The 9,862-nt window shown below is 36.6% G+C and overlaps 1 protein-coding gene across 3 annotated transcripts; it reads right to left on the minus strand.

Annotated features, from left to right (window-relative positions):
• Window positions 1-837: 837 nt before the first annotated feature.
• Window positions 838-9,334, minus strand: LOC127790876 (uncharacterized). 3 transcript variants are annotated; one of them, XM_052320605.1, is made up of 4 exons: window positions 9,123-9,334; window positions 8,779-8,943; window positions 8,042-8,119; window positions 838-2,479 (listed from the first exon to the last, which is right to left on the minus strand). In XM_052320605.1, exons 1-4 carry the CDS (start codon window positions 9,178-9,180, stop codon window positions 1,002-1,004), a joined length of 1,779 nt encoding a protein of 592 aa, XP_052176565.1. In that variant the 5' UTR covers window positions 9,181-9,334; the 3' UTR covers window positions 838-1,001. The 3 variants fall into 3 exon arrangements, with proteins under 3 accessions (XP_052176565.1, XP_052176567.1, XP_052176566.1); XM_052320607.1 differs by having other exon boundaries at window positions 838-1,672; window positions 9,123-9,326; XM_052320606.1 differs by lacking the exon at window positions 8,042-8,119 and having other exon boundaries at window positions 9,123-9,332.
• Window positions 9,335-9,862: the final 528 nt, after the last annotated feature.

The raw sequence follows: 9,862 nt of genomic DNA on the forward strand, positions 1-9,862 counted from the left end.
TGAAAAAAAATAAGAAAATTTGTGAGAGTTGTAACACAACTCTCAATAATGGCATTTTACACCAAAACTTGTTGATAAAATTACTCTTGATTTTTAGAAGATTGAAGGGTGATTTTCAAATAACAAAAGTTTGATAGAGTTCAATCTTTGTAACACTAAATGAAGGGTTTCAGGTGGTAAATCTATAAGTGTACGGCTCGTGTTATGCATGTATAAATAAAAATAAAAATATTTTAAATAAAAATTTATTAGGTGACAATTGGTAGTTGTAGTATACTTTTCATATTTGTTTAAGGAAAAATTTCAATGAAAGCTAATGTTAGCAAAGTAATAAAATTAAATTATTTCATATTTACAACATCATGAGATCAAATCTTAATAATTAAGTTATATTTTTATTTTTAAACAAAAAATATAAAGCATATTTTGGAAATTTATTTTAATTGACTTGACTTCCTAACACCAAAACGCCTTCTGTACTTATAAAATAGTATAGATATTAAATGTATAAGATTTATATAAAAATTATTTGATGATGATTGAAAGTTACATTTTTGATTTTTTAGAATTATTAAAGCACATTAATAAATATACAAGATGACTTAGGTGTTACGATAAATGGGTCTCCTTTCCTGTATTGATTAAAATTCTGCATTTATTTTACTTGCATTTAGAAAAATAAGATGTGTAGGATATTACCAAAATGAATTTAGTAAATGAATGCCTCAGAAAAAAAAAAAAGAAACAAAATTTAATAAAAAGATAAAATACAATACATTATCTAAAGTTGAATGGCAGAAAAGACAGTTTGAGTAATAGTCAAGCACACAACAACAATTGCAGCAAGGAAAGCAATTATGGCCCAAGGGCTTCTAAAATACAATACAGTATCTAAAGCTGAATGGCAGAAAAGATAGTTTGAGTAATAGTCAAGCACACGACAACAATTGCAGCAAGCAAAGCAATTATGGCCCAAGGGCTTCTAAAATACAATACAGTATCTAAAGCTGAATGGCAGAAAAGATAGTTTGAGTAATAGTCAAGCACACGACAACAATTGCAGCAAGCAAAGCAATTATGGCCCAAGGGCTTCTAAGATGATTGTGCCAGCATTCAGTCAACCACAACCTTCTGCGGCTTTTAAAGAAGGCGTTAAGGGATTCTTCAACATTCCTAACAACTCCAAAATCGGGCACCACATTTTCGCTTATCTCATTGAAAAGTTTTGCTACTTCTTCGTCGCTGCCCAAGAGGTTGTGTATTATACCTTTAGATCGTAGCTCCTTCGCATCTTCAGCATGATCAATCAATGTATCCATGAAATAAACATACGAGGAAACCCCAAAATTTCTTGAAGTGTCGGCGCACGCTTCAAAAGCCACCAAATTCAAAAGCAAAGACTTGGTGCCATCCTTGATGATTATTCGGGGGAGTTTGAGCCATCCACACAAGTGCCCAGAATTAAATTTGATATCAGAGAATCGGCAGGTCTCGCTAGGTTTAAAATGTATTCCCACTAACTTCAACTCCTTAACTGAGCGATATAAGCCCCAATTGAGAGATGATTTGTCGCTAGCCTCATTTTTAATTTCTTTATTAGAATTTGACTGGCAAAACCAAAAATAAGTCTTCCTTCTTGGTGCATCTTCCTTGCTTAGTATCTTTTCAATATCTGTATCATCAACAAATTTAGTCTGAACAAGCTCAAGAAGATGTTGAACATCCTCTTTATCTTTTTTGTTAGTCCCTTTTGACTTAGAATTTGGCTGAACATGCTCTTCTTCTTTGTTAGTCCCTTTTGACTTAGAATTTGGCTGGTGACAGTCATTCATGATTAGGTCGATGAACTTGCCTATCATCTTCTTTCCTTCATCTCTTTCATTAAACCTCTCGCTGAAGCTCATTAGTTCAGTGAGGATATTAAAAGGGAGTTGATTTTCTAATAACATAATATCACGCTTAATGAATGCTGTATTAATATTCGTGGTCTTTATCCCACTCTTCTTGGGGTGTACACAACTATACATGAACTGGATGACAAAGCAATTGTCGAGAAACAACATCTTCGCAAACTCCTTGTTGTCAAATTCTTTTACTAAATCCTCAATATAGCAATTCTTAGCTTCAACCAAACAATTTTCCATGTTTTCATACAATTCCCTAATCGATTTTCCACTTTGATCGGCATATTCTAAGGTAAATTGAATTTTGAATTTTTGCATTTCTAGGCAAGTTTCTGGTAACTTGCCCTTACCTTGGTGGTAAGGGCCAATTGCAACTATCATGGGATTGTAGCACTCCTCATTAGACTTGACCCCGCGAAGTATGGCTGGAACTTTTTGGATTTTCAGTTTGCCTTCCCCTTCCTCTTTTATGCTATTTTTTTCATAGGATTCTAGCTCACGTATCCATGTACGGTTGTTCTTTTCCATGAGCATGGTTTTGGGCATTATCCATTTATAGCTCGTGATTTCTCCTTCTGTACCAACATAGTGAACCAATTTTACATGAAAATAATACATTAACTAAAATATCAAAGTCACAAATATTCAATTCATCATCGTATTTTTAAATTTCGACTCAAACTTTAATAATGTGTGAAGATTGACCTGGAATTTAAAAATGAATTAGTTGTCCTATATTTCTTGTTGTCTCCATCTCTCTCTCACTCTTTCCCTCAGCCTAGCGCTGAAAACTTTATCGTGCCACCATAGTCCACAAAAAAAAGGGATGGGGGACATGGGGAGATTTCCAGTTTTTAAATAATCCCCTCTTGGAAAAAAAAAGCTTTCCTGACTCATCCAAAGGACACAAAACTCTAAACAATTTGGTATTTAGAAATAAATTCTTCTCTTACTTTATTCTTTTGACCATAATCTATGGTATTTACAAGGAGACAAATATACAATTAGGAAACTCAATATTGAGAACAATCAGGAAACTAAATATTAATTTGATGAGACAATTCCTTGGTTTAAGAAACTTGAATTTAGGAAACTAAATATGTGATATGCCAATACCCCTTTTCAAGTTGGAGCATGAAGATTTCGAATGCCCAACTTGGATAACAAGCTATGAAATCGATCATGCCCAGCAGCCTTGGTGAAGATGTTAGCTAACTTGAACTTGGTAGAACTGTGCTGAGGATTGATGATGTTAACCAAAAACTTTTCCCGTATAAAATGACAATCTAGTTTGATGTGCTTATGCGTTCATGAAACATTGGGTTAGTTGTAATATAGAAAGCCGACTTGTTAACATAAAACAAAGGGATCGATATGGAGAGTCACAAGACCAAATATTGAAGCAAACTTCGAAGCCAAACTAATTCGCAAGTAGTAGAAACAAGAACTGGTATTTGGTTTCGACAGGCGAGTAGGAAACAATGGACTATTTTTTTATTTTCAAGATACCGCAAAATCACTAAGAAAAACAACAAAGCTGTGATAGAGCGATGAGTAGTGGGAAAACTCGCCCAATCTACCTCTCAAAAAGTAATAACTTGCATAGTATTGCGAGATGGAAAGAATAGTCCTTGACATGAGTAGATTGAAGACAAAGAAGCAAATGCATTGCAACATCAAGAAAGGGTTACCTAGCCTTCTGTGTAAACTGGTTCAGAAGCTGAATCGAGTATGAGATATCCTGGTGAGTAATAGTGAGGTAAATGACGTAGCCAAGTATACATTGATATTGCTCGATATGTAAAATAGGAGCACTAACACCACGAGATAAATGATGTTGTTGCACAAGAGAAAAAGTTGAAAGTTGGTAGCCAAGCATGTTGATTTCCTATAAAATATCTAGACAATATTTTTGTTGACACAGAAAAATACCTTTCCTAGAGTGAGCCACCTCAAGACCCAAAAAATAATGCAAAAGGCCAAGGTCGTTGAGCTTGAACCTTTGATGTAAGTAGTTCTTAAGTTCAACTACCGCCATGGCATCATTACCAACCATGATCATATCAAAATGTAAATGGTAATGGCCATAAAAGAAGTACCTCATACTCGAGTAAAGAAGGAATGGTCAGACTTGGATTGAATACAACCGAAATTAATAAGGGTTATAGAGAATTTATCAAAACATTGAAGTGAAGCAAGTTTCAAGCTATAAAAGGATTTCTATAAACAACATAATATTGTATCAGTATTGAAAGATAACCCAAAGGCAAGGCTTGCTCAAGGGTTGTTGGGGCCTTAGGCGGCAGTCCGACGGTCGACGATCAACAGTAGATAGCTATGCAGCAGGCGACCCCCCCTTCTCTTTCTCTCTCTCACGGGGCGTAGCCCCATCTTGCTTCTGCGTGAATCCTAAACGACCATGGGGGCGAGTGACAATGAAGGCAAGGACGAGGATGATAAGGATAAGGGTCATGGCAAAGAGATAAAGGGTAAGGAGGGATTGCTTGTTCCAATAGGCACTAATGAAGCCACCCAAGACACCAAGATGATGGTGAGGCCGATGAAAACGACAGGCCACTAGAGCCAGTAAAGGCACTTGTTGTCCCGCTTGGAGGCAAGCTAGATCCCAGAGGCAATGATGCAGATGGAGCACATGAAGGCTATGAAGTTTAACATCGACGTGATGTTGTTGCTTACTCCTATGGCGGTGGTGACGTTCGAGAGAGATAGGTGATTGAGATGGGGACGGTTGTGGGTGAGGAAAGGCTCTAGCCCTGTAATTTTTTTAGGCCTTCCTTTTTTGGGGGCCCTAAGCTGCCTAAGCCTCACTGGCTTATGCCTTAAGCCAACCCTGCCTAGAGGTGGTGTCATATAGACATCATCATGGAAATTCCCATGAAGAAAAGCATTATTAACATCCAACTGGTTTAGCTCCCAGTTTTTAGTTGTAGCAACAGATAATAAACAATGAATTGTGGTTAATTTTCCAACGAGAGCAAAAGTTTTGGTGTAATCCAACCCTTTAACCTATGTGTTATCCTTTAGCCACTAATTGAGCCTTGTAGCGTTCAATGCTCTAATTATCTCAAAGTTTGATCTTATAAACCCATTTGCACCCAATGGATTTCTTGCTATAAGGTAGATTCATAAGAATCCAAGTTTGGTTGGCTTCAAGGGCTGCAATTTCAGTTGTCATAGCATCTCTTCACTTGGTAATCTTAACAACTTGTGAATATTAGAGGTTCAATGTGTGTAGACAAGGCTACAAGGTAAGCTTGGTAAAGAGGAACAAAGTTAGAGGAATGAACACGAGATGCTATTGGATAGGGCTTACCCAAAGAGACAGCATGGGAACGAGACATTGATCGAAAGCTTGTACTCATAGTCATGGAGGTGTAGGGGTGGTTTTTGGGTTCTCTGTAGTTAGGGGTGTGCATTCGGTTATAACCGAACCGAACCGCCCCATTTTGCCTAACCGAACTGAACCGTTATTATAGATATAACCGAACTGAACCGAATCGACTTAATACACTAACCGAAATCACTGAAACCGAATTAACCGATTTGGAGTTTGAACTAACCGAACCGAAAAAATAGCTCAAATTTCGAATTGAAATAACCGATTTGGACTTTAAACTAATCGAACCAAAAATTAAACCGAAAAACAATCCAAAAACAGAATTGAATACATCTTGATTGGGGGAAGGAATGTCTAGATTTGACCTGTGCAATGCAGCCTCTTATAGTTTGATGTAGTTCTATTTCAAATTATAACAAAACCACTGGGAGGATGGATGATGTATATATAGGTTAAACAAATAGCAAATCACAAGCAAACCACAAAACAAAACCAAATCTAAAATCAAATCACAAAACACAAAACAAAAATACACTTACAAATTAAAAGAGAAACGACGACATTGCAAAGCCAACGAACCAAATCACAAAGCCAAGTCAAAGCATCAACGAACCAAATCACACGACGATGGTGAAGATTGAAGGGCTGGGTGTTGGACTTAGGTGGGGAAGAAGCCGACGGTGAAGCGTGAAGGGCTTGAAGGCGTTTGGGTTTGGCAACGATGGCGAGGTGAGGGTTAGCCGCCAAAGACCTAGGGCTAGGGTTGTGGGTTAATGCTTCGACGATGAGTGAGGGGGGCTGGGTGTTGGGTCGGGTAGGGGAGAAACCGATGACAAAGGTGTTTGGCTCTGACGGCGACGGCGATATGAAGGTTGACGACGGTTGGGGAGGTTTGTGAGGCAATCTCTCGGCTCGGGCGGGCCATCGAGTGTGAATCACACTGTGACTCACTGATGCGCAAGTGAAAAGAAGGAAAAAGAAGGAACGGACAGAATAGGCGGTAGCAGCAGCATGGGTCGTTTTTGCCTTTTTTTGGGTGCGAGTCGGTTTGATTTTGTGGGTATTTTTACCCAAATAATCGAACCGAACGGATTACCCGAAATTTTTGTAAAAATTAACCGAACCCGAACCGCCCACCATGGATAACCGAACCGAATCGACCGAACCGGTTGGTTCTGTTCGGTTTAATCGGTTAAACCAATTTTCTGCTCACCCCTATCTGTAGTTAGTAGGGTGCCTTAGATATTGGGATGACAAGGCATGGAAATTTAGAGTGGCCTTAGGCTCAAGAGAAGATAACTAGATGGATTGGTCTTGGTTGTGAGTAGGTGATAGGTAACTGTTAAGATGCATTCACCCAAGAACTTTATAGGTAAGTAGGCTTGAAAACATAAGGCTCTTACAACTTCTAATAGGTGACGGTGTTTTAGTTTTGCAATACCATATGTTGTTAGGTGTATAAGAACAAGTGGTTTGGTGGAGAATCACATGTGTGTGAAGAAATGTTCTCATTGTGTCATTTGTGAATTCATTTTCATTATCGGTGCGAATGTATTGACATAAAAAGCAATAAAGTGATCATAAACATCAAAGTTATGTTGTAAAAGGTAAATCCATATGCAACGACTTAAATCATCAACAATAGTAAGGAAGAAGCATGCTACAGAGTGAGATAGTGTATGATAAGACCCCCAAATATCTATATGAACTAACTCAAACGATGAGAAAATAATGTGAAAATTCATCGACTATCTTGATATAGTTAGATATCTTCCTAGGCTTGGGGCTGGTTGGTAAAATAGAGATGTCTTCCTATTCATGTGAAGATATGATTCAATTGATGAGTTTTGAGGAGCTAGAGCTTTCTTTGCTCTCGATCTGATACCATCTAAACAATTTGGTATTTAGAAATAAATTATTCTCTTACTTATTTTGTTGACCATAAGAGGTTTATATATAGTACAAAGAATCTCTAATTTATGGGATTTAGAAGGAGACAAATATACAACTAGGAAATTGAATATTGAGAATAATTAAAAAATTAAATATTTGATGAGATAATTACTAAATTTGAGTTTAGGAAACTAAATATGTGATATGCCAATAAAAATGAACTCGTGGATTTGCCATGTTGATAGCTCAATTCCACCACAGCTGGTCCTTGGGACTTTACTCTGGGTTGAGATCCAATGCAAAGAATTTTATTCACTAAAATTTGTACTTTTGGACTCTTTTTGTTTAACCCAGAAAAAAAGTTTTTGGGTGATTGTGGTGGGTGTGATTCAGACTTGGATTAAGATTCTTTATGGAAGTGGAAATTAGGGTGAAGAGGCAAAATATGCTATCTTGATTTTTCTTGGGATTGATCCCCGTTATTGAGCTCAACTACCAAATTTTCCAAGACTCCAGTCATCAATCCCCCCAAACAATCAACCACCCAAGAAAGACAGATGACGTTAGCACCTCAAACAACCAATGAATCATATGATTAAGCTGGGACAACCATGAATGCATAGCACCCATGCTTTTCTCAGGCATCCTAAAAACAATCAAAGAATCTAAAAAAAAATCTAAGACCCTTCTAAAATCTCGTAGTGTTGTGGGGGTGGTGAGAGAGAGACATGGTGATGTTTTCACATTAGCCTATGACGTTATTGAATAACCTGTAAAAATTGATAGAATTTAACAATAATTTATGACTAAGGTAAAATTAAAAATTTTAATGCCTAAATAATCAAAAGTTGAGTTCATAGATATTGCCGAACTAAATATTACTTACCATTTTCAGTTGATGTTGCGCTTGTGTCTATCCGTTCATCAATATCAATGGCATGACAACAGAGCTTCTTTTTCATTACTGTACAAATTAAGCATGTTTCATCTTTAATGTATAGTCCATATTAAAGTTTCATGCAAATTACAAATTTAGGCAAGATAGCCCATTTAACCAACACAGACCATGTTCAGGTATCATTTCCAGAACAGAGACTTAATCATGACCAATGACCATATTCTTACTAGATCTATGGATCCAAAACCAAATCGATTCACAGATTGTTGTTTACTTCAAACCCATCCAGCGTAATACCAACACATTGGTAATTTATAAGCTTCTTTCTTCCATGGCTATAATCTTCACTAGCCTTTTAAGATTTGAATATTTTATCTTTATAAAAATAACTTAAATCAAATATTTTGAAATATTTCTTCAATGACTAGGTACAATCTATATATATATATATATAGGTGTTTGTATGGTAGAGACTGAAGTGAAAATTGTTTGGGATCGAGTAAATTAGTTTATATTTACTGTGTTCTTCCCCTCCTTGTAATTTTTTGAATTCTTTTGTCTACCAACATGCAATCGCTCAAAAGAAATGATATGAAATGAAGGATCAAGTGTATTAAAATTGGGAAAGCCACCAAAACATTACATTAAGCTTAATTTACTATGAAGTTTTTTTCATTTTTTAAAAATTTTCTTCATAATATGTAGATTTGGTTCATGCTACTCACCATTTTTTGTTAGCCGTCCAAAATCTGTGTGGGGTCCTCGACACGCTCCCCTGGGTTCATAACTCGCTTGCACCGAGGCAGCTCCACGGGGTACACTACTCGCTTGCTCCGGGACAGCAGATGATAATAATTCCTGACTGTGAAGTGGCTCCAATATAACGTTGTCTGCAACAATATATATTTTACAATATGCTTATATTTTTAGTTTATATGAAGCATCATTCACAACATACAAAGTAAAATACTAAAACAGAATAATAAAAAAATCTTTTTTCTTTTATTCTTCCAGCTAACATTATTAGATTTTGGATGGTCTAATAGAAAAAAGAAATAATAAAAGGAACCTCGGACGTCATTCTTCGAGTCTCCAACAATATCCTTCTCCCCTTCTTCTTTCTTCATTCTGCTGCTGGCAAATAAAGCAACCAAAACTGAGAGCCCGATTACAATTTGGGGAAGCTTGAGGAGACACACTCAACAGTCCATGAATCCAGGACCAACCGATTCACATATGACTGTTTAGTGTTTGCTTCTAGCCCATCCTTCTATATATACATATGCAGGCTTGGCTTGTATGATTAAGAAAGCTTTGCAATGTCGATTGGCTCAGGTACCCGAGAGCGATTTTGTTCACCCCCTTTAACAGGGGTGACCATCACCCTCACTACTTTTGTGAGGGTAAAAAATAACGGAACGGTCATATCATGTCATGTCATGTCATTTTCAACGCCATTAATCACTGACGTGCAATTGAATGTTAGGTGTTGTTTAAATTACATTTCAATTTTTTATGATTTTTGGGTGATTATTTGTGATTTAGAATGTTTTATGATTTCTTGCACTCTATTGTGGAGCAATCTCGCAAAGCAAGGAAAGAAGCCTCGGGACACCTAGAGGTATCCCAAAAACTCCCACAGGGTATTCCCTAGTGAAGAAGCACTGATAACTTCTGAAAATTTCTCGGGTAATCTCACAAAGGATAAAGTTTATCCATAAAATTATAAATTCTAATTAATTTTAAAATATAAAAAATATTTATCATAAACTTTTAATTTCTTCTATAAATAAAAAATTCTTTATTTCT

This window comes from Diospyros lotus, chromosome 14 (assembly GCF_014633365.1).
Source record: "Diospyros lotus cultivar Yz01 chromosome 14, ASM1463336v1, whole genome shotgun sequence".
Classification (NCBI taxonomy): Eukaryota; Viridiplantae; Streptophyta; class Magnoliopsida; order Ericales; family Ebenaceae; genus Diospyros; species Diospyros lotus.